This window comes from Mizuhopecten yessoensis, unplaced genomic scaffold (assembly GCF_002113885.1).
Source record: "Mizuhopecten yessoensis strain PY_sf001 unplaced genomic scaffold, ASM211388v2 scaffold6683, whole genome shotgun sequence".
NCBI lineage: Eukaryota > Metazoa > Mollusca > Bivalvia > Pectinida > Pectinidae > Mizuhopecten > Mizuhopecten yessoensis.
The window spans coordinates 212,338-238,422 of NW_018406672.1; the positions used below are offsets into that span (position 1 = coordinate 212,338).

A 26,085-nucleotide genomic window follows, 5' to 3' on the forward strand; every position below is an offset into this window, starting at 1 on the left:
ACATTGCATTCGCTACTTGTGGTGGAGATTATGTTAATATATTGTCAATATTCCTAATTATACAAACAAATCAATTTCATCAATTTCACCTGGACGAGTTTTCATCACGTGATAGTATTTAAACAAAATCAATTCAGCTGTCATGGGGTCCCAACGTAATGTATATTATCGTTAATCATAGCAAGTCCTTATCTTTATTAATCAAGCAGCAGGGAATCCTTAAGTATAAATATTTCAAGTGCATTTTTTTGTGTAGATATACATCACAATACATATGTCTTATGACGACAGAAGCTCGTAAAAACGGCTGACGCACAGAGATTGTGAAACACGAATATAGCAAGAATAAAGAATAAGGTACCGTAGTATTCCTATGTCTCTTTACTGTAAGAGAAGGGTACTTCAGACGAAACCATAGGGACATCACAGTCACTTTCGTCTTTTACGATGTTTAGCATGCAATAAAATATATTTCTGGTAGAGTTACATTTGCTATATATATATATATAACTACTGAATATCTGAAGAACACAGTTTTGATAGATACCTCATATTTGATGACAGTGAAACGCTATTTATCAGAATTGGGAGTATTCACTAAAATCTAACAGGAATGTAATTTGATTTGGGAAAAGCTTCGCAAAAATCGTTGTGTGATGGTTTGGTTTGGTTTAGTATTGTTTAACGTCATATCAACAGCTATGATCCCTCCCCCCTCCCCCCACCCCCACCCTGTGTGCAATATACATGCATGCAGTGTATGCGTGTGTGTTTTGGGAGGCTGCGATATGTTCCTGTTTGTCTCCTTGTGTTAGCGCGGAACTGATGCCGGCTTTATAGTGCTATCTCACTGAAACATTCTGCCGAAGACACCCAGCAGGATACCCCACCAGGTCACATTATACTGACAACGGGCGAATAAGTCGTCCAACTCATAAATTGCTGGGCGTTAAGCGGGAGTAGAACCTACCATTTGTACAGATTCTGGTATGTCTCGGCCAGGGGACAGAAATCAAAGTCTTCCTCACACGGGCGAACGATCAACTAAAGGCCAAACGTGAGACATTGTCAAGGGAGACTTTAGGAAGAAGAAAGTTGTTTAGAAAGAAGAGAAAAGATAAGATTCCAAATTTAGTCGCCTCTTACGATCATGCAATGAGGCAGTATGCACAATTATTACGCCCTACCTGATGGGACTCATTCTGTGACATGAGTTTGAGAAAGCAACTGGGGCAATGAAACATATAAATAGGAATCTACAATTTTCAAGTTCCTACGAATGTCATGATTTTATTTTTCACTTTGAGACCTTTTCATCTTTTTCAGTGAAGGGGATGTTATGACGAGACATTATTCCAGGTTCCATATGTCGCTTAGAAAACGCTTTGCCATCCACAGTAAATTATTAACCCGTCGTTATTTTGTAGGTTTTCATTACCTCACACTCCTTTTGTGTAAACATTGTCTCAACATTTAACACGAATACACCTGATGTATCCCATGAGATGTTTATCGTAAAAGATGACAATTGCGTGTTCCCCTTCAATTGGTGGGTTTTCTTAGGTGTCCTCTACTAGGAGGACGTGAAAACAAACAACAACCATGATTATATGCAGGTAGCTACTCGGCCGATCGAACGACAGAACAGGCATTTATTATAATTGCATTCGATGCGATAAAGACGTTTCCATACAATTTTGACAAATTCACTCCACAACCCACAATCTCTCCCTCTCATTGTGAATCGTATTTATCTACAAAAAAAGCAAGCGCGCCACCCAACCTGAACTCCTTACGGAAGCAGGAGGTGTACGTCTATGCTTCTGTGTTTTTTGGCTGGGGTTTCTATACACCCAACATAAATACGATTCCCATATATTCTCAATGTATTCATGTACATAGCATTCCATACTCCAACCTCATTGGTCAATACCAAATCGAACGAATTACTCGTCCTAATACAATCCTCACGTACATATAGGACAAATAATACGCGCTATTCTCAGAAACGCGCGCAAATTTAATGTTCATACATGTATGGCCAAGGATGTTATAACACACAAATACACTTTGTTATATTCATTCATTTCAACTTTTGAGTAAGTAGTTGTTTTCTGATGATTAACTTTTATTATTGAAAAAGTCATTGATGATGAATTATTATTTTATGAATTAATTATTTATTGATAATCAGCTGGAGGAGGTATTACATTGGATCTTTTGTGAAATTATTACAATTTCACATTCCGGTGTTTCAATTAACTCTTTTATTTATTGATTATACTAGTGTTCAGCAAAACAACCATCCATCGCTGCATGGTGAATGTTGTTTCGCCATTAGGCGTACAACAATTTAGTGAATTAATTTTATCTTATCCGTTTTCCTCTCCTGTTTATCTTTTCAATAATTCATGTTAATGTATTGAAGTACTGTCTAAAATAGCAATTTAAAAATTAACTTTCGAGCTTTAGTGTTCGAACTCTGCTACATTTATTATTTGCTCTTATATGCAAATAAATGTGTGGCTTTATCATTTGAACAAAACCTGTTAAAAAGTATACGGGATTGATATCGTTGGCTGCTTGGATTTAATATCATTAAACGTTTTCATAGGGCACTACTATAATACCCTTATTTACAGTATGTTCCTTATCAAATCTCAACCCTTTAACCAACTAACACACATGTGTGCTTTATTTCTCGAAATTTATTTAAAAGAGTTGTTTAGAAATACATATGACATAAAATAATTTTGCCAAAAAAAACATTAATAACAATAGCCTCTGCTTTAAAATAATCTTTCAGGCATATGCATTTTTTATATAAAAAATTATGAAAACCGAAATAAAATCGTAAAATGGAAAATAGAACAGTATTTATCACACAACTACCCTGTTATGAGTGTCATAACACCCATTACAATGTACATACATTTTGTTATCACAACACGTGTAATAACACCTTGGAGGGTTTTGATTGGCCAGTCTATTCACATTTCGTGTGTGTTAATACGCGTGACGTAGTCTGTAAACAGAACTACAGTTTTTACTACGAGTCGTATTAAAAATAAATGACTACTTTCACAATCAATGATATGGTCAGTATATACAACAATGAGCTCGCGAAAATCATGCTTGTTAGTTAAGGACCTAACGAATACACAGTGTAGACGGACGGAATTGATTTTCGATGGATATGCCGGGAAATCGTATGAAACTGGTATCTGACGAGCCAACTAGGCCTTATGTTACCGGGATTACCAACCGAATCATGCTGATAACGGGTCATAAAGATATGCAATCTGTAATTAATTACGGTCAAATTAAGTCTGATCAGCACAAGATCATTTCGTGCATATTATCCGTCCTTCCTGGAACCATGGCTCTCGCCTCGTCACAATGTCAACAGAATCAGTTGACTCCGACTTGTAATAACACCGCGGTCCAATATACAGCCACGGAGATGTAAGACCTCATCAATGAATATTCTTGGAGGACTTAACACAATGTTTGGTGGTAATATTATACACTTCAACATCAATGTGGTTTCAAAAGAGGACAACGTCAGTTATCCAAGAGCCATTAAATAAAGAAGAATCGTTATGACAGCGACAGTGACTAGTCCGGCTCGGAAACATATGTGACCTCGATTTTATTTATGACGCGGCTTTCTGCTACATGCTGTCTGCCAGTCTGGCGAGGTCATCTTTTAGGTCTTACTGTTAAAAACATTGTCTTATTTGCATTACTAATAACAAACAAGTATTTTCGATGTACATTTGCAAAAATAAACAAAAGCTGACAATTCAAATGATAAAATGAGTTGATGTTTCATCACATTCTATGAAATGATATTCTTTTAGCCTTTATTCGTTATTCGTCATTGATAAAGAAAGAATGAAAACAAAATGAGATTAAAATTGATGTTTTTGTAAATATGTATGCGTCATGTGATAAATAGAATCTCACATTCGTTTCCACTTGATTTGAGATTTATGAAACTCGTTAAGCCGGTTTAAATTTTAAATTTTAAATCGAAACATTCTCAACGTGTTTCATCAATCTCATATCAATGGAAACTCATGCGAGTTCCTGATTTGAACATAAACATAAAGTAAACATTTCGTTAAATTCTTAAATTCTCTTTAAGACTTCAAGACAAAAAAAGTCAACATAATAAGAAGGAATTTCATGGAACAATTAATTGATGAAAGTGTGATATTCATTAATGGTGTTTCATGTTATTTCATAAAACGTGTATGCTAACAATGTCGCTTCAGTATCTCTGATCTACACTTGAGTAAATGTGAAAGAGACTTTTCAGTTCACCGTGTTTTCAGTATCCCTGATCTGCACTTGAGTAGATGTGAAAGAGACTTTTCAGTTCAGCGTGTTTTCAGTATCTCTGATTTACACTTGAGTAGCTGTGAAAGAGACTTTTCAGTTGCGCGTGTTTTCAGTATCTCTGATCTACACTTGGGTAGATGTGAAAGAGACTTTTTAGTTCAGCGTGTTTTTCAGTATCTCTGATTTACACTTGAGTAGCTGTAAAAGAGACTTTTCAGTTCAGCGTGTTTTTCAGTATCTCTGAATTACACTTGAGTAGACGTGAAAGAGACTTTTTAGTTTAGCATGTTTTCAGTATCTCTGATTTACACTCGAGTAAATGTGAAAGAGACTTGTCAGGTGGGCGTGCTTTCAGTATCTCTGATTTACACTTGAGTAGCTGTGAAAGAGACTTTTCAGTTGCGCGTGTTTTCAGTATCTCTGATCTACACTTGGGTAGATGTGAAAGAGACTTTTTAGTTCAGCGTGTTTTTCAGTATCTCTGATTTACACTTGAGTAGATGTGAAAGAGACTTTTCAGTTTAGCATGTTTTCAGTATCTCTGATTTACACTCGAGTAAATGTGAAAGACTCTTTTCAGTTCAGCGTGTTATCAATGTCTGGTAATTTTATAATAGCTGTTTCGATACTATTGTATATGTATGAACAGTACGATCTTATGCATATTTTAGAACATGTCAATGACTAAGAAAGGAATGTGTAGTAAGCTATGTAATATATAATCTATTAATTTGTCTGATTATCTTTTATCAAAAACACTCACATTAGACTTTCTTTGGAAATAATGTTATAGCATAGTGCTGAGGAATGAAGGTATTACTAATTCAATAAAAAAAAAACAGATTCAAAAAATTTTATAGTTGGAATTTTATTAATAAAAGCATTTCGTCACAACATTTATAAAAAGCACAAACACAATTAACGAAATCGTCCATGGCGCAATGTAGTACAATCAGTGATATAGTTTAAATATAGTTTTATAAAATACTATATAGCATGCACTTACTGTTGGTTATTGACGGTGTCAAGCCACTGAAAGTCTGCGTAGAATAAACCTTAAACAGAGAATTATACTAGTGGGCGTTTGCATCCTTTATAAAAACCGCTATCGTTTTAACCTTTGTGTTAACAGCATGTTATGGATAGGTTCGTAATGCTTATCAAATGGCTACCGTGCAGAGTTTTCTCACTGGTATGGCTTCAGACTACTTGGAACATGATGTTACAGTCTTCAAATTACTTGATTTCCAGGTACGATATTTCCATGCTTAAAGGATTTGTGCAACGAAAAATAAAAATTCTGTATTATAAAATAGTTGTGTTTTAAACCCTTATTAAAACGCCCAATCCCGCACGCGTTGTCTGGTTACATTGAAGTGACACGACTATTGGGTCATACGAGTTGACCTCTCATTTATGCATATTTCGTGACCCGGAACGAGGCCACTCCCTTGTGACGTCATAATAGTCCGCGAAAAATCAAGCCGCCGCCATATTACACTGTTTGTTTACATATCATATCAGCTGATCACAGTCTCCGAGTTAGCGTAAACAGGAAATCTTGTTGTGAAAGACAACGTAACTTTTTGAATGAAAGTTGGTGTATACTTTTATTTGGTAAAATGGTGTTTTGTGCGGCTTTCGGTTGTTCAAATAGACTGAAGAAAGGAAACGGAATTTCGTTCTTCAAATTCCCGAAGAATCCCGTGCAGAGATCGACATGGGAACATTACTGTCGAAGGTCCAGCTTCACAGCAACAAATCATCACACCTTATGCAGTGTGCATTTTTCAATGGACATGTTCCAGTACCACAGTTCGAAATTCGAGAGTTTGGGATTGAACTTTTCACGGAGGGCAAAGCTGAAAGATGACGCATTGCCGGACATTCCACTGATGGAGAAAGAAAATACAGCTACGAGATGCAGCAAATAAAGAGATGAACAAAAATTAATCCTATAGGATTTTATTTATTGAATTATATTTTTGTGATAATAGTCCTGAACAAAACATTCAACCAAATAGTAACGTTTAGGTAAATTAATTCTTTGAAAAAAGAATCCTTTGCAAGTTAAAAAAAATACCCCCCAGGGATGGGTTATTTTAACCTAAATATATATACAAGTATAAAAGAAATAATTTCGCAATCTATCAGTGATGACGTACAAAAATGAAAACAAAACATACACATATAAATTTACTTCATCTTTTATCTAGCCTTGAATCTGATTCCGCGAAAAGACGTTATAAATATGTGATTATGTATGCACATATGAAGTATTTTCCTGTGAACATTTATTTCTTTTCTTTGTTATAAACAAAATACATTTAAAATCGGTAATCCTCAATCGGCTTATGAAAGATGTTGAACGTTTCCGCGTTTAGGCCTAGGGAGGGGCAGGGAGAATGGGAATCAAGAGAAAAACTTTTGCTGTTTTGGCAATCATTTCGACATAAATCGGAAGTTTGCGATTTCTTCAACAAAACATGTACTCGTAGTTATATTTTATTTCTCATTTTCTTGAGGTGACATACCATGCGATGTTGTCTGTGCGGATGTCTCGTGCCCTGGCATGGTCGTCCCCGTCATCAGACTCGTCTGTCTCTGATTGTGACGAATACATTTCTTCTGTAACTCGATCTACGTGTTTTCTCGCGGGTTCAAATTGGTAGGGTAAAATATCAAGCTCACCCCCAACTTCAGGAACATCGCTATCGGTATCTGACATGGTGTTTGTTGATAAATTTACGAAGTTTTCATTAGATATCGAAGTGAGCCAAGGTCAAGTACGCGAGAGGCTAAGGATAGCTTGGGGAAACCCTCGTCCTATTATGACGTCACGCGATCACGTGACCAGCGAGCTCATTAACTCCAGCTTGGTGTTCTCCGCGCTACAACATCAGCCCATAAACGAAACAATTATACATTATCGGAATGTTGAATTACATTCCCGTAAAAAAAGGTTATTTAAATGAGTTTATAGATTATTTTGACACATTTTTGACCACTGTTGCACAAATCCTTTAATACATGTACGATGACCGAAGACATTTTACTACATTGTACCTCATAATTTTCTTTCGTATCTACATATTTTTATATCATCGGTATTCGGTTAATATATTGCGTTTGTGCGGGTAGACGAACTGATATCATGCATTTTTACTTTAAGATAACGTGGGTCATGCCACTTTTTCTCATATTCGTGTTTACCCGCAAACCGTCCATGCAACTTTATCATGTATTTTAATTTATACCAATTTGACAGCTTAATTAAATTGAACACCTTTGTAATATCACTGTTTATGTCATATTTTCATATGATTCACCGGACATGATGTCTTTGTAAGGTTGTACAAAACTGTGAAAGAGGAAATATAAAAAATACATGTAAAAGTAAAGCCTGTAGGTTCATAGTTTGAAGGATTCGTATTTTTTAATCACCGGTACATCTACACAAACACTACACGTTATTGCAGTTAACTGTTTGGTATTTTGATTTCACACACTGATCTCAATAGGTCTGCGTTGCAATCTATGTCAGTCCAGAAAAATGATCCTCCAGTTTGAACTTTGAGACATCCCCCAGTCGTTGGAGTTGATTCCCAGTTTGTGTATCCGGCCGACATCAGGGAGCCGTCTGGCCATATCCAATTACCGTTTTCCAGAAATCCTCCGAGATGATAGTCAAAATTGATGTCTGAAAATAAGATGTTATGTATTTGATAGAAATTGCTACACTCGACAACAAAATTATTGGAAATATTATGAGCAATTAGTTTCAAAGAAAATCCCTCGTTTCACCCCAAGTGGTTAAGTGATACTTGATCTGTCATATCTGCAAAGTTGACGTTACGTCAAATTGTTGTTGACATAACATTTTTCGGATGAAATGACGTGAACGCATTGTTGAAGGAATGTCATACAGTTGTTATGAAATACCGTTACTGAATCCTTTCATACCAACCCTAAGATGAGACTAGCTCTAACTGAGCAAGATCGCGTAATTTGTAGTTCAATTGAAGGACTAAGAATCGGGAATAACTTAGGCACAAGCCAGGATTGGGATGGTACAGAATAATAGAAGCCCTATACTAAAATAAGCCGACAAAGGTTAGTTGCAGGAGAGTGCTTCATGCTCACTAGTTCGATAAGTTATCAAATTTTAACGTGGTTTACAAGCATATTGTCTGAAACCTCAAAGTAATATTGAATTTTCAATACATAAACTACGTTTGGACTATTCCGCGTAAAACGTTTATGAAATATAAGTTAATACAAATGTATCATGCTGTAGAGAAAATATAACACACTTCAGAGCTATACACTGCCGGGTGATGTTAGCGGGGAACTTTTTAAGTAAATTTATACGTTTTCACTTACCAAATGCGCCTTGTACGAACGTTTGTCTGTCTGCAGTAGATACATCGAAGAGATATCCACCCTCCTGCTGACATGACGTCATTGCCTGTGTCCACGTCATAGGCGTGGTGTATTCCTTGAAGCACATACCGCTGTAGTTGGTGAAACTGAGTGGGCAGTTAACTACAACAGTCAAATGACGTCAAATAAGAATATTTAAATCTCAAATTCATTCCAGAAAATGAAAATGTCTTAATTATCCCATAATTAACGGTAATAAAAAAATCTCTTGTATTACATGGTTTGTTTGTTATTAAGGCATTTGGCGTCCTCGCAATAGATAAGGTTATAAGTATTTTGAAGTCTGGTACCTAAAGAGACACCCCCGAAACGAAAGAGAAGGGAAGTGGAAAATCAAAAGAAATAGATCCCAAGTATTGCAATGGGAGCAGCAGAATATTCGTTTCGTCCAGGTTTCCTAAGCAGAAGACACAGAGGAACACCCGCCACCCGCTACCGATTCTACAAAGAGGGCCCAACATTAGTCGCCTCTTCCGCAATTCTGAAAGTGACAGTGTACTTGTTCTATTCACGAACCTGCAGGGTTGTATCTGCCATAGATACCTTGGTCTAATGTATATATTCTTGCTTCGATATTGATACGTCTAAAAAATCAAATAACATACCTAATAGGCATATGTATCAAAGACCGAGGGACTAGATAGTGCAAAGTTCTGTGAATTGCTAGAAACCAATCAGTTCTCTAAGTGTACGTAATAGACCATGGTGATTGACATATTTATTCCTCAGTTCATTTCTACTTCACATTATCACGTTTCAATTGGAGTCAGATAATTACTAACATTTTAAGGGACAGTCGGGTTATCTATTGAAAGGATTAGCCGAAATAATCTATATAACAGGTCCTTCACCCGACGCAAGTCTTGTTGACACCCGTCCGTGATTATCAATAACACACATTATGACACATATACATAAAGATGATTTTGGATAAAGCCTTATGATAATGTATTTATGTCTAAAAGAGTTTCGATGTAGTTACCACTGCGATATTGTTTACACGCTGTTAGTGGGCCGAGATTATCCTTTAATTTCTTAATAATCTCCCTGTGTATGAAGAATATTGTATACATCTCTATCGATATTTACTTAAAATATATACAACTAATGGACATTTTATTTCCCCCCGAAATAAATACAGCTTATCATCACAATTTTAGAAATACTGGAGTATTCATGTGAAATATAACTTGTGTTTGAAGGATTGATTTTTGTTTATTTCTATGATGATCATAAGCCGTGACTGCAACATTCCGGAAGGGATATTGTATAAATGTATGATATATAATAAACACGCATTAACGAATAACACTTGATGTGTTGAACTTCCATTCCAATTGATATTTTCACTTAAGAAACAATTTTCTGTGTGCATTTTCTTCATACTGTTTCCAACGGGCACTTGTGATAAACATTATATGTTATTTAGTATCTGGTTTAGTGGACGTGAAATAGCATATTGGAGAATACTGTACGTTGATATAGAATAAAGCCATACACTTAGTTCGGCTATTCGTATTGACAAGCAAACAGTTGTTACACATGAAGTGCAATTACCTGTTGCTCACTAATAATAACTTGTCTTAAAACGTTTGGTGTGCCAATTTCGTGTGTAATTTCTTTTTAAGAAAACGTTTTGAAGTTGAATATATATAATATAAATGAAACAATTTTCGTTCAAGTTTGGAAGTTAAGTATGCCCAATAGAAAATAGTAATTAGTTTATTTATATTGTAAACAACATTATTTAATAACTCAGATTGATATCTTAAAATGTTCATCATAATATGTTGTTTGAAATGTTAAATGTCAACCTATGCATTGAGCATGGCGTTACTGTCAATAGCACAATTAAGACATCTTATGGTGAGACTGTTAAGTTTAATGGACGATTCAAGCGATGTACTAGTGTTTCTAATTTATATTTATAATAAACATTGGAAACGCGATAATAAACCTTTAAGCAAGTCAGCGTTATGACAATAAACAAAAACATGATTTTACAAGATGACATGAAACTGACGCATCAGGAAATTAAAACATTAGTTTGGGAAAAACATAAGTTAACAAAATCAGCTATAATTTGTATACGACACTCTTGGAAAGGTAAGTATAACAATAACTTTGTAACAGTGATCATACATATAATTGGGTCGATTGTTTCCCAGTAAAACATTTTGACATGCGTTAGAGCGAAATACACTACTAAGGAAAAGAGAACAAGTGTGTAATTAGTCCATTGTTAGATTAGATCAATGTTGAGTACTTGAGACTCCATTCGTCAATAAGGAATGGGTTTAGCTTTCAACTAGAGGATGGATAGCCTGTCCGAATTGAGTAGGTCCAAATATGCAACGAGGTCGTGTAGACAAATTGTGTGTACATACCATGTTGCTTCTTTATGTTTGTTTTATTAAAGCATTTGCTGTTTAAATTATTTGGAAATTGCCTTATCAATTTATGATGACATTGCAAACACATATATGACACTTTATTTATTTCACAATAATTATGAAACAAGATATTACAACTTTTGTTCATCACTCTTGTTGGTGAACAAATGCAAACAAATGACTTGTATTACTTTGTCACTTATTTTGTAACAATGCTCTTTTCCGACAAATTTCATTTAATAAGAGGAAATTAGTTCTAGTTGTAACTCTCAATTACACATGCTATGTTTCATTGCTTTAACCGTTTGATTTGGAGATATTCAATTTCAAGCTGGGACAGTTTTAAGTTGCAAATTGATGGGGAATATCTCATAACAACAGATGGGTTATTGATTGCGGTAGGCGGGTGAACAGTTTGTACCTGTTGGCCTCGTCGGTGTTCTACTTGATTTGACACGATTGATGCAAAGCAGTTGCGTTATTTAAAATTAAATGACAAATTTCCGAATTACCAATCCAACCGAAAGTCATGGGGTTTTTTTTTGTTTGGTCACGTGATTAATTTTTATTCCAGGTAACCTTACCTGTGTGACGACGCTATCTGATTGTTTTTTTTTCTGATGGATTGTACAAAATTTCTATAATTATTCAATCAAATAAATATCAACGTTTTGACAAAAAATATTCAGCTGTTACGATATTTCATTTCATTACATACTCTGTACCAATTAGCTTATGTATTGATGTTGTTTATTTCGTCTTTTCGTATTGCAGAGTTATCTGCTATTGTGACCAGATATTGATTGTTACGTCATTTGAGTGTGAGAGTAACGTGATACAATTTTGAATACCCTATTTTAGCTGTTTTGCATGGGATTGGAACATGAGAAAATATTGTCTTTACGAATGTGATAAACCACACATATAACTCTCTAGAATATGTTTTAAGTGAAGATATATACTCGACAAGCTTTATTATATGCAGTCTTTACTGTTACTTTTTAAACAAAGAAACAAACATATTCTACCATGTTGGCGGTTACTTTTTAAACAAAGAAACAAACACATTCTACCATGTTGGCGGTAAAACGTTTTATGTAGGTTAACCTATTCATCCCTAGGTAACTTGATTAGACACTACCAAATATTCATCTGGATGAGTCCATTAAAGTCTAAAGTGGTGAAAGGGTAAACAACAATTGGGAGAGCTAGTTCATTGTTTGCGACCTATCAACACATGTCCTGATACACCAACACGGAAACAATACAAACGGAAGTTGCGCGGAAACATATATCAACACTTTACTCAGAAAACTAAATAGACGTTGCTATGGTAAAACTAATAGAAAGGAAACGTAACTACAGACAATTAAAACAGTTATAAAGTTACATAGTCCACTATGCCATAGTTGAATCGTTGTGCATTGATTAACAACTGCTGTGCCACTGAGTCTGAGCAGTTGAAAATTATCGGCATGCATAAAAAACAGCCCAACTTAAAAAATGGGGCTAAATTACATCGCCTTACTGCTCAGGTAAAAATGCATTTTGTGACATTTGTCGACAAAGTAGAATAGATATAATCAAGCGATGTCTGTCTGCAAAGTTAAATATATAAGTTTTTAAGAATCACTCAATTATACATTGTCATGATAATGTAATATCCTACAAATATTCGGAGGACTGCTTTGTCAGACGTAGAACGACTATAAATAGCAAAACCTTGACCTTAAAAGGCTAACTTTGAATGTCACGTACTGGTATAATATTGACTGTTGCTACAAATTTCGTTTACTGTTGGCATCCAAATGAAAAGGAAAGAATCCTTACATGTATCTGCAATAATGCCCTCGAGAACAGATTAGGTCTTTGTATACATTTGTAATGTAACAAACAACTCAAGAGTTGATTTGAACTATGCACTAGGAATACGACTTTGTTTTCAACCGATCCTTCTAGGTCCTGATTTTATCGATGATCAGTCATGCCCTTTGATTCTGTTTTATTTGCTTAAACAGGTGAATTGCATGTAATGTGATTATCATAGTCCGATCATACATTTCAAACGGTGGGAAAATTCGTAAGAGGTTTGTTTGTTCAATTAGACACACTTCTGCCTCTCTTGAAACAAAGAAACGAAACAGATACATATCCAGAATATTGCCATAGCCACAATCATCTCATTTCGAGGCAAACATGGCTTTCACTAGCTAGTAAAAGAGAAATTAATTCTGCATTACCTGGGTACAGTGTATTTTCATGATTTTAAGATAATATATCATTTCATAGCATTCAGTTGTGTCGTTAAAACGATTGACATGCTACAGTTATCATAACCTATTTTTAGGCAAATAAGAGCCTGTTAAAGGTCATATTGTTGACAATGTTAACCTCGCTATGGAACATTTTACAGCTTCCTTACATTCACATTACATATTTGAATTTCACCAATTTTTAACTGGGGCCTTTAATTATGACATAGCTGTGGGTTGAAACTTTGGTGTGTTATTGCATCTTTTAGGGTACTTGTTGAACCTTAAAGCGAGGATGAATAACTGAAATAAAAGATTACAAAACACCATAGACATCTCCTATTTTATACAGCACTGTGTTAGGAACACAGTCTTCACATACGTTTTATATCTTCATATAGTTCATATAGCGATGACGCCGATTGAAAGCTGTGAGCTTCTTGTGGCGCGTTTGAATATATGTTAAAATACTTATTAAAAACACTTTTCACTTCCGCTGCGTATAGATAGACCTACTAATGTCAGGAGCTTGCGCGGAATTTTGTTGGGTGATCCGACCAGTATTTACTCAGTAGTCCTCATACATCTGAGTTTACGTGGGCATATTGATCTCGTGGTAACCTTACCTTTTGATTACACGTTTTAGGTCTCATCGTATTAATCTGTTTATTCAAATTGATTTGATTTCAAGCTGGGAATCGTAGAAATAGGGAATTAATTCATGAACACTGTCAATAATAGATGCACATTGATTATTATTGGATAAACTGATAGTTTGCACGCTGTGACTTTCTATATGATTTAAATCCCAACCAGAATAAGGAACGCTGATGGTCTGCTTATCTCTGGTGTCCAACGGTATTTGTACGTGAACTTTTAGATGGCAGAGTGCAACTGTATCTTTTCGAACACGTCACGATAATGTTTATTTATATATTCTACGGTAAATATAGCTACGTGAAAACGTCACAGGGCTGTCTACTTAGCTGATATAGAGCAACATTTACACTGGGTTAACGTCAGACTGACGTGTATTTAGATGTTCTACGGTACCTTTACCGTTGAATATCAAAATACACGTCTTTCTGACGTTTCGGCATTGTCACTGTTACTCGAAGTAAGCGAAATAGACATGTATGTGATTTTTACATAATATTCTAAAGTTACATAGATATCTCTCAATCTATAGATTACCTATTGTAACTGAACCTACCTAATGTGACAATATGTATCATAGTGTAAACGTCATTTTGACGTTTTTTATTTGTCATCAACATTTGTATTTTTTAAATAACGTAAAATCAAGTAAATATAGCCATAATTCGAACGATGTGTTCTGTAAGGTAAAGCGCGTCTTTCCTTCATTGTCAACGGGTTAAATCCAATAACGCTTTTATGTAACAATCTGTATTTACTGTACAGGACACTTTGCAGCATTATTTACTGAATAATATCCTACCTTGTATATATCACATTTCAACAAAGCATCTACGAAATGGAATTTAAATGTATTTCGCTATAAGTACAGGTATTATTGATTTTAAGTGAAACGAATTATTAAAATAAAAAATAAATGTTTCTTCAAAAACAGTTTTCACAAAAAACAAGAAATTACTTAATCTTCAACGATTATTGCCGCCGCATATTCTGAAATTGTATAAACACACAAAAAATGATTCCTTCTATTCTTAAAAAAATGAAAATTATAGTGGTTTCTTCAATGAATGCATATAACCATTTTTGAAATATTTAGTTTTTGTTTTAGAGCCTTTAAATTTGACGTACCGATGTCCATCCGAAAGTAGAGAGCAGTACTGTCAGACACTGGAGTATGCAGCTTCCGAAGAGTCCTGTCAAACAGCTGGCATTTGGTACCGGGAGCCACGCCACTGGAAATAAATCCTCTGCAACCGGAAGTAGCAAAACACCTTATGCCGCATTCCAGATTTGATCTCGTTGCAATTTCGACCAAAAGACCGGAACTTAAAGCAGATCCTTCTACTTCTTGTGCCACTTGTAAGTTTTTTGTGAAGGAGTTGTACGAGGTGTCTGCATTTGCTGCACATAACAGAACTGTCAAATACAGCACGACGGTCCACGCAGGCAGCTGGCATTGTACTTTCACACACGGAAAGAGTACAGCCATGCTGGTGATTATTTTCCTATTTTTAATCAGGTGTAAGATTTGGTTATATACGAGTATATCAATGGAAGTAGTTGACCCTATGGAACTGTGAAGTGATGTTTTCACGATCAAAATGTCTACACTTCCAGTTCCATATACGATATACTTCCTAAACAAGTAGTTTTGTAGATACCACAGTTTCGCCAATACTTAAGAGAAGGCGGCATGCATTGCTCGATTCTGACGCTAACATACTGATCCAATTCGGAGTCTTATTTATGACTTGTAATTGCCTATATTGAATTTCAGACACGTACAAATAAAATCAAATAGCCTTCCTGAGAACTACAGTCCTTGGTGGGTGGAGCAACTAGTTAGATAGGATATTTATGTTCAAAATGTAGTCATTTCTATAGACTCAGAACGATTGGCAGGTTCAATGGAGGCGCTATCAATTGAAAAGATAATCCTACCAAATGTACTTCAGTTTGTCCAGATCGGGCATTGGAAACCTTTTCCGTTTTGGTGTCTTTGAGTATTCATAGGATAAGTCTATTATGCTACGTGATTGATCGCCAATTCACTGCGCGATTGAATAAAAATTACTACTTCCGGTAAGAGATTAACTGAAATTACTCATTCCGGCGATTATCGTATACAACACCTAGAACACTGGATACGATAGTGGACCAATAACAGGAATAGCGTGATTAGCATCATAAGTTAATTGTGGTATTGGATAGGCCTCTTATCGTCATTAAAGTTGACAAATCTAATTGCCTGTCTATAACACAACCACGCAGAAACGTATCTTTACGTCGGTGTAAGGACCGAGCAACTTGTGTTTGGTGACTTCCTGTATCGGCGACAGTATTAAGGTGATAGCACAATCGTCTGGGCACGACTCTAGAATGACGTAAGCGTTAGAAAAAACAACTGGAAAAAGAAAAGAAAATTCAAACGTCTGGATATCAACTTTTAAAACAATTGATTAATATCTATACAACAATGTTTAAGAACAAAGTGTGTCACGGCTTTGGAGTCTAGCAATAAAATTAATGACTTATGTGTCAGACTTTGGCCAGTACTGTTTGATTTAAATTGGTGATGCCTTCGTGTTTGTTAAACACTAACATTCGCTGCAATCAACCATGTTGCAATTCATTCATATTATCCAGTATGAATAAACTTTTTTTTCCGCTTACGATTTTCTTTCAATGCAATAATGATTAACGTGTATCTGAGGGTTTGTACTATTGCCAATAATCAGGCTTACTCGTGAGAACAATTACCATTCGCAATATAATTTTGCATAAATGTGCAGCGTTCGTGCATAATCTGCAGTTCCAAAACCGGAAAAGCAATACGATAGCCTATATTAAAGTACAGGTACTAAAATGGAACCTTAAATAAACGGTTTCTTGCTGTAAAGATTCAAAACCGCAGTATCACTTTCGTCCATGTTGTCAAAATGAAATGACTAAGTAGTACATGTTTCAAGGTATATTTATTAACATACGTGATTTAAAAAAAATGTATTGTCTCTTCAACAGGTAGCTTTGTCAGTAGTAATTGTGAAAGAAAATAATATCGAGATGTAAACAAAATTGTTACGTGACACTGAAATCGATGAAAACATGACTTGATATGAACAAAGAAAAGATTTTCTAACAAAACCGCTGAAAGTCCGTGAAACATAAAAATGGATAATAAAACTAGATGTTCCGGAGGAATAAGCGTCTTCTGACGTATTGACGACACCCGTTATAACTGTTTCGCATTCGGATAATTGTCTTCAAGTAACATAATCGATTGAGGTGGATTTACATCACGTGTGTTGATGTGAAGATTATTAACTGTTTTGTAGACGTAGACATCTCAGAATACTAGGGAGTATGGTTTCAGCCACAGTAAACCACAACATGTGTATTCACTATTCATAAAGGAAAGATAGACAGCTCATCATTTGTTCCGTATAACATGAAAAATGCATTCGTGGTTTTGCGTGGTTGCCAAGGAACCACGAAAATAAAAATATTATTTTATCGATAGCCTTGATTTGTTTGTGTTTTATCGGGTATCAACAAAAGTTTTGTTCTACAAAACGATTTAGATGACTTGAAACCATTTTATAAACTATGATAACAAATGTAAAGTCAAAAGGCTTTATGATGTCATAATGTACTTAGTTGCTATGGTGACGTCATTTTTTTCTGTGATTTTGCCTAGTTTGGTAGCGTGTAAGTACAAATTGTTTGTAAATAAAGGCGGGCGCTATGAAAGTAAAACGCCCTCTAATCGTGTACTGCAAGCACACGACAGATATCGTGCGAGCCAACGATGCAAAGAAACTGAAGATATATATACACAAAACTGTATTGTCATCTAGAAAGAACATTAGGACGAAATTATGAATACGTTTTGAGAAGGCCTCTGTTAGAGCAATAATTAATAGACAATACGTATATATTTGATAGAACACCAGACATTATTATCGAAAACATAATTTATTCACAAATATAATCCAACAATAGAAATAACATTATAAATAAAACAATTATATTTCTGAAAATAACATGGCATCAACCCAGCTTGAACAGTAGTAAACCTGATCGATTATTAATATTTCGCTCAGTGTCATCGACAATGAAATCGGTATCATTAAGACTTTAGTTATGTTTGTATACAATACATGTATTTGGATTTTAATTTACCTGTCACAATGCTATGTGGAATTAAAGTGAAACTTACACGTGTTCATACTGTTTTACAGTACCCAAGGTATAATCTGGTGTATTTCTAACAAAATTGAACAAAAAATACATCTACCAACGCTCTATGCAAATATAAATTCGTCAGAATCTGAATCTAATTGAAGACACAGAAATGCCTCTTTTAAAGTTTTTTAATATAACTTCAAAAAATGTTACTTTTTTATTTCACTTAAAAACATTCTTTCGGTTTGTCTTCTTTACGTATAATGATAGAAGTAGTACACGGTTTAGTCTTAATTAAATGGTTTTACAGCTTTACAGATATGCAAAAATATATCATTACGAGTGTTACTACCATCGTTGAGAAATTTGTGTAGCGGAGGGCGAGACCACTGTTTACGTAACCCATATCTCGGTCCCTATCTCCCAGGGTCGGATGGGTTGCCGATTGGTCCGATTGAAGGAGTGGAACCTCACATAACCGCCCCCCGTAGTCGGGGTCACATACACACTTGGTGGAATTCTCGAAATGTTTACAAATGCCACCGTTTTTACACATGACATTTTGACATAAATCTTGTTTCTGTTCACAGTGGATACCAGAATATCCGTCTGTACATACACATTTAAAGTAGGATTGCGTCCCCTTACAGGATCCGCCATTTTGACAACGATCATTCACACATAAGTTGTTAATAATCTGACAGTCATGGCCAGTATAATGGTCGGCGCACGCACAAACCGGAAGTTTACTTGAACTGTCTAGGAAACACGTGCCGCCATTGAAACACGGGTAGTCATCACATAGATCTACAGTTCTATCACAGTTGTCGCCCTTGTATCCCTCTTCACAAGAACACGTATACGTGCTTCCTTTATTTAAGCATTTCCCTGCAAGTCATAAAACGGGGAAAAAAAATGATTAAAATAATGCAATTTTTTTCCAGCATTTCTTCACATAGTTCATTTATTTGTTTTCACACGACATGTATGTTTTATATACGTCAGCAACATTAAAATCTGTCTCTTTCCAAACATAAACTGAAACTTAAGTTTTCGTTGTTAATTGATGGACTTACGAATTGCAAAAATGTGATTAACAAAAAATGTAGGAACGATTTGGCATTGCACATGCTCAAGTCTTATTTATCTTGCTGTGATAGAACGCATTCAACTAAGTCATTAAGAGTTTACTTTTCATCGGTAATGCTATTTAAAGTTAATTAAACTTACCGTTTTTACAAGGAAGGGAGTCGCAAGGATTTATAAACATTTCACATCTCTTTCCTTCAAAAGACGCTTCACAATCACACGTGGCTCCAAACTCGTTCATCATGCACGTGCCGTTATTCTTGCACTCGATCTCGTCACATGTGGGAACGGGGTGCTCACATCTGCTACCGTGATACCCTGCCGAACAAGTGCACGTCGGTCCATGATCTTCGTCCTGCAATAAAACACATCTGTGGTATAAAACGTGCTCCATAGCATTCAAAAGGTGTTTAGCTCATTTACATACGTCGCACAACAGGTATAAAACTGGTCTACGACAGAAAAATGGAGGAAATCCTAGGACACTCATTGGTATGTCAAACGGAATCCAAGTGTTTTGCGTTCAAAAGTAATGTCGTAGAATTGTAAACAGCGTCGTAGGTAATTATCGACGTCAGAACTTTTTCGAAATGTTGATGTACATTAGGGACTGTGTTACATGTACGACAAACCTTCGAACTCTGTATGAAATATGGATCACCTGAGACCCTCAGAATCGTAGAAATGACCAACTATGGTTCTACAGTTATGCTACGAATGTTGAACTATCGTACTAACTTTTCTCCGACTGTCGTGATTTAATCCTAAAACAATATTTAACGACAGGCACACGGATGTCGTAAAAGTGCTGTATGTTCGATATCTAGCCTATATATAATCTGGATTCTCTTGATAACTCTGAATTAAAAAAATATGGCATAGACCTGTCGTTGGTTGAGCCTACCAGTAAATCGTGTTGCAAGAACGTAGCAATTTTGCACGATTTCTCACCATAAATCGTGTCGGGGTGAGAAATCGTGCCGTAACACATGTATGGTATGTGTACGACAGTCGTTCGACAATGACTGTCTTTCGACGATTTTGTTCATGTAACAAGGGTGGAGTGCACATACGACATACTGTACTTTCTGATATGAAAACTATATAAGTAGGCAGGTAAATGAAAACAACTAGAAGCATGTTATATCTCGAAATGACCGAAGTCGATTTATACCGGTAATAAATATGTTTGAAGACTACGTGTCCATGCTTATCACCTATATCAAATGCGTTAACATCATGATGATCGAGCTACAATGTTAAGTCATTCCAATCATTGTACAAGTAGTTAAGCACGTTTCGTGCCCGCCTTCCTCAGTTGAATTGACTTTTTAAAAGAGGTCAATATGATGCAAAAGGTGCGTTCCATAATAATATCATTGGTAACTTGTCCTGTCTGTTAATTCAGTATTTTGTATTTCTTTCAAAAAAATATTTTCTATTGCTAGAGTTTTCTGTCAAATTAAATGAACCTAATCGTCTAATGTGATACAGTCTTTACAAAGACGAGGTTGCTGGGGACCTTTCAGCTCTGCACATTTCAATTTCTACAAAATAATCACGTAAGGTCACGTCATGTCAACACTTCGATGAGCTAAATGTAAATATATCATGCCTAGTATAAGTGTATATAAGAAATACATTTGTCATCGTATAAGTGTGAAACAAGCAACCCTATTTCGGTAACTTAACGTTTGCTTCAGTTTTGTTTTGTTCAATGTCCTATTAACAGCTTATGTCCTTTAAGCACGTACCGCAATGTGTGTAATGCTTGTGTGCATGTGTGTTAATATTGCCGGAGGGGGGGAGTTACCTCCTTTCAATAGCGCGGAATTGATGTCAACATTAAACCCGGCCACATTATACTGACAACGGGGAAACCAGTTGTAGCATTTACTGAAATGCTGAACGTTAAGCAGGGAATGACAACTACCATTTTTAGGACTTTATAATTTTCGGGTCTGAAACAGAACCCATTGCCTTGTATCTTAACTTTGGATCTTCACATCAAATACTGTCGAAAATAAAAAAATAAGTTTGTAATATACAAAGACGACTTAAAAGATATACGAGCAATATATGCGGTACAATTTATCGTTTTCGATATGTTTGAAAAGCAATGGGCGTGGCGATGTGCAGTAAAAATATTCCAGCGGTTACGCTCATGACCGTTTTCTGCACCTCTAGAATATATTACAAGCATGACAAAATTGAAGGCACGCTGTTAGACATTTGATTGATTTCAGATGAAAAAAAACGGCCTTTAAAGATTACACAGGAGCGATACCCGATTTCAAAGCCGCTCAAATAACACTGCCGTGTGATTGCTATCCTTCGATTTTGTCATGACATATTCTAGATACAGAGAACACAAGCTAGTGTAACCCCTTGAATTTCGAGGATGGGCGATGTGATGCATGCTCGGTTATTTTGTTCGTTTGTTTGTTTGGTTTAACGTCCTATTAACAGTTATGATCATTTAAGGACGTGCCAGGTTTTGGTGGTTGAGCCGGAGTTCCAGGGGAAAAACCACCGACCTACGGCCAGCACCTGGCGACTGCTCCCCGTAGGCCTCAAAACCGCCACATAATGGGGGAGGGCTAGTGGTAGCAGAATGCCAGACGCCTTAACCACTTGGCTACAGCGGCCCCGCATTCTCGGTTAGTGATGAGGCTTTTACCATCAATACACATTAATAGAAAAGGATATCGGTCACTCAATGGCACATTAGAGGTTACAATAGCACCATTGGTGGGTGGAAACATACCTGACAATGACCGCCATTCTCGCAGAACTCATTATGGCATAGATGAGCATCACAGTGAACTCCCGTGAAGTTAAGAGGACATACGCACGTGTAGTTTAACTTAAGGTCAAAAATGCAAGTTCCTCCATTCAAACAGGGCTGAGTCTTCATACAGTAATTTGTGTCTGAAACATATGTTAGCGAGAAACAGTGATTATTAATTGGTATCAGTGTAACACGCAGTTTAATTAATTAGTACCACCTGCACACATGTAGGCACTTGGTTGACGCTATACAAATATAGTTTTAAGACCATATATGAAAATCACAACCTCGATATCTAGGGGCTACGCTCACTTTTGCTCTCTGCACCCCTGGACTATGTCATAGCAAAATCGAATGATAAGTGTGCACCGCCTTGTGGATGAGACAAGAAGACTAGTATGATCCTTCGATGTACATCAAAAGAATGTCGCTGTCGCGTAACGGTAAATCTGATTGGCTTTAAAGTCGGGCGTCACTCCTCTGTAATATTCACAGGACAAGTATCAGCCTAGTGATTGGTCAGTTTTTTTCACCTGACACCAATGCAATCAAATAGCTTGACGCGTGCCTTCAATTTTGCTATATGACATACTACAGTAGTGCAGGGAGCGAAACTGAGCGTAACCCCTGGATATCGAGGAAAATCCGAACAACCTTCAAAGTTATGTATTTTGTAAAAGACATATCAAATGGATCACGAATGTTGCTCATAAAAAACATAACTCACCCACTTCCTTTTCTGTCTATCAGTCTATTTGGTTACAAGCTGTCGTTTTAGTTACAGCACAGTTTTAATACAGAAGATGTGCCAAATTACTCTTATTACGTAATGTAGCAAATACTAGGGCAATGAAGCAAACGTTTTTACTAAACCTATAACTACCTCGCAAGTATTGCTGCATAGAATCGATCAATGCACTAAACATGTGATCACAGCCCTGTTGATTTGTTTTTTGTTTGTAGCGTGTAATTACAATGTAAAAACAAGTTAACGGTCAATATTTGTGCACAATTGTGAGCTTATTATTTTTACTCTCCATGGTTATGTCTAGATCTGTGTATGCGTAGTACTCTGCACCTACCAATATTGCAATACTCTCCCCGCCAACCTCCTAGACAAATACATTGAGACGGCTGTAAGCAGTAGCCATTCATACATTTCGAGTGGGTAAGACACTGATCACATGACTCCCCTGTCCATCCCATGATGCACCTGTAAATACACGAATGATTTACTAAATAAACGTTACAAAAAACTCAGCTTTTATACATGTATAGTGTTATAAACAGACAACACGTACATTTTACATTTATACAACATCCAATACTATGTTAATACAAGAAAACATGAAACTTGTATTACATAACGAAGAGGCACGGTAGTCTAGTGGTAGGACGCCAGGCTCGTGACCGAATGGTTGCGGGTTCGAGCCACGTCACGGCACTGTGTTGTATCTTTGAGCAAGATACTTTACTCCGCTTGTTCCAGTCTACTCAGCTGTAAATGAGTACATGGTTGGGCAGCGCTAGAATTGCTGAATGCTAGCTATTAGCGCCGAAATGGCAGCACCGGCTGTATGCTCCTAGGGAGCTGAGAAAGATATTGGCTGGTTGCAAAGGCCCTGTAACCACGGATAATAATTTGTGACCCGCTTTGAGAAGACATTCGAACTAGGTTGTGATAAAGCGGTATATAAGAACCTCGAATTATTATTATTATATAACAGTTTTTTTTTTTATCCGATTGACCGATTTAATCAAGCCCACGTTAGTGGAATCTGTCGTCTTCGACATTGCTTGTGGCTTATTGGGTGTTTGAAGCAGAATATTGGGAAGTAATTATATAAATTCGGAAAAGGTATACGTCATGATTTAATTTAGAAAAAAAGATAGCATGTATATAAAGAAAACTGAAGGTATGCACATGTAATTAAATGCACTTTTACAGATATATTTCTCAGTATCATGTTATCGTGGTACAATTTGTATCTGCAGCGTCAGAACAAAAAAGCCTTACAAGGTATATGAAAGTTATAAATGGTCGACGTGAAAATGAACTCTCTACTGAGATCAAACAGGGGCTGAGATTAATTAACACAGTCTTACAACAATAGAATTGAACATGACTCACACAATTGTTCATAACACCAATTGCATTGCTATTCCATTCCTTACATCACGTACACTGAACTTCACACTTCCTCTTACAAACAGGTATTGACGTCTTAATATATATATCTCATAAAAACACTGATTTCTGCACAACAAAATGAAGATATAGCAAAACGTTCACACAGCAAATATTTTTTTGTAATATTTCAATTATTTTATTTTTTAAAGTTTTCCACGAAGAAACATACACGCGTGTAGTGTGACGAAAATATTATCTAAAACAGTTCAAGCAAAAAAACCTGTTAAGATATGGAAGGGAAATTACACGTATCATACCAGGACTAATTTCCCATAGGCTTCCATATAATATAAATACACTGTACTAAAGGGTAAAAACAATATAAGAATTCCACACATCAATCAGTTACCTACTGCTGATCAAACGTAATCTCCATAATGGGCGTTCTTTTTCCAGGAGTATGAACGAATTTGACACTTGGGGTTTTCACCACGGTAAATAAATGTGGTATGTTTACAGAATATAAGCCAACCAGAACAAAGTAAAAATATAAAATAAATAAATAAAACATTATGAGAAGGTCCTCAGATTAATATAGTCGCTAGATGCTACTTTTTCATCCGAACAGCAGTTTCTAAAGTATTAAATAACCTACAATGTGTTATAATACAGGACGCAGCACTTAAAGGACGTACGAGTTGTCTCCCCGAATATGATAAGCTACAAAGCCAATAGATATTAAAACTTGACTTCCGGATAAAGTAGTGTATTTGAGACGAGAGAAAAAGAATTTGGCGTCCTTTTAGTACAGTGTCGGTGAACATTTTTCGCCAATCAGAAGTTGTTGTTTTTTCCCCTTTTTATGATTGCAAATGAATGTAACAACTTTAAAAATTTTGTTTATCGTGTTTTTAATGTCAACATAGGCAATATAATCGTGTGAGCAGACGGCTAGATGCCTCTAATGATATTTATTGCTGACGTAATTCCATGTACCAAATCAAAATAATGCACAGTCGTTACACTTACCGACACGTGAAAGGTTCCTCACAAATTCCGTTCGTCTTGTTACACGTGTCCAGACAAAGTGCTGAAAAGAAGAACGGTTTTCAATGTACATAGGTAGTTAGCATGTGTAGTTGAACATCATTCATCAAGCCAACACTTACTCTGGTTTTCCGATAATCCAAACAGTTTTTTAAGGGAACAAATCAACCTTCCGTATACAAAATGATCTCACTCATGACAGTAGCACTATTGTCTCACAATTCAGTCATTTTTTTTCTAGTGATGACAATGGCTTGATTATCTACCTGGCACAAAGGGGCGGCGTGCTTTTCCTGGAAGGAAGATGAACGCATAATCATGCAACTCCTCGATATTTTACTTGGAACGAAGTGGCTAGATACATGAGGACTTTAACTAAGACTAGTAGAAAACAGAGGTGCACAAACGTCACCGACATCGTGGAACATAAACTATCAATAGATATTAGCCTTCATGTACAAAAATATTCTACCAGTTCATAACTACACATTTTTATTTAAATATATCCAAAGAGGAATACATCTCCGTAGAAAATAGAAAATCATTGTAACCCCGTTTCGATATCCTGTAGTAGGTTTCATGTTTAAAATAAATTGTTACACATCCATATCCTTAAGTAATGTTTAATTCATATCAAGATAATACGTAAGTTGTATTTAACTTATATCAAGTAGATAAAAACAGATTAAAAACATCATTCGTAAACCATTTAACACAAACAATATCATAAATATTACAAAGTAACGAACA

General features: G+C 35.9%; 2 protein-coding genes across 5 annotated transcripts in view; both read right to left on the reverse strand.

The window, feature by feature from the left end:
* Positions 1-6,536: 6,536 nt before the first annotated feature.
* LOC110452424 lies at positions 6,537-15,835 on the reverse strand. The gene is made up of 3 exons (XM_021500937.1): positions 15,221-15,835; positions 8,731-8,892; positions 6,537-8,047 (listed from the first exon to the last, which is right to left on the reverse strand). Exons 1-3 carry the CDS (start codon positions 15,579-15,581, stop codon positions 7,827-7,829), a joined length of 744 nt encoding a protein of 247 aa, XP_021356612.1. The 5' UTR covers positions 15,582-15,835; the 3' UTR covers positions 6,537-7,826.
* Positions 15,836-17,085: 1,250 nt separating this feature from the next.
* LOC110452416 (delta-like protein 1) overlaps positions 17,086-26,085 on the reverse strand; it is a 64,872-nt gene continuing 55,872 nt past the window's right edge. For all 4 annotated transcript variants that reach the window (XM_021500921.1, XM_021500919.1, XM_021500922.1 and 1 more), the window contains 5 exons: positions 25,318-25,378; positions 23,240-23,370; positions 22,134-22,297; positions 19,508-19,721; positions 17,086-19,165 (listed from right to left, as the gene is read on the reverse strand). In XM_021500921.1, the coding sequence (XP_021356596.1) occupies positions 18,582-19,165; positions 19,508-19,721; positions 22,134-22,297; positions 23,240-23,370; positions 25,318-25,378 (1,154 nt within the window). In that variant the 3' untranslated portion in view covers positions 17,086-18,581. The remainder of the gene's footprint in view (positions 19,166-19,507; positions 19,722-22,133; positions 22,298-23,239; positions 23,371-25,317; positions 25,379-26,085) is intronic.

What these genes read in the sequence shown, in the direction of transcription:
- LOC110452424 (XM_021500937.1), bottom strand. Translation starts at nt 15,581, where the DNA reads ATGGCTGTACTCTTTCCGTGTGTGAAAGTACAATGCCAGCTGCCTGCG. An exon ending in CTACTTTCGGATGGACATCG is followed by an intron (nt 8,893 to 15,220) that starts GTACGTCAAATT and finishes TGACTGTTGTAG; the next exon opens with TTAACTGCCCACTCAGTTTC. An exon ending in GTTCGTACAAGGCGCATTTG is followed by an intron (nt 8,048 to 8,730) that starts GTAAGTGAAAAC and finishes TCTTATTTTCAG; the next exon opens with ACATCAATTTTGACTATCAT.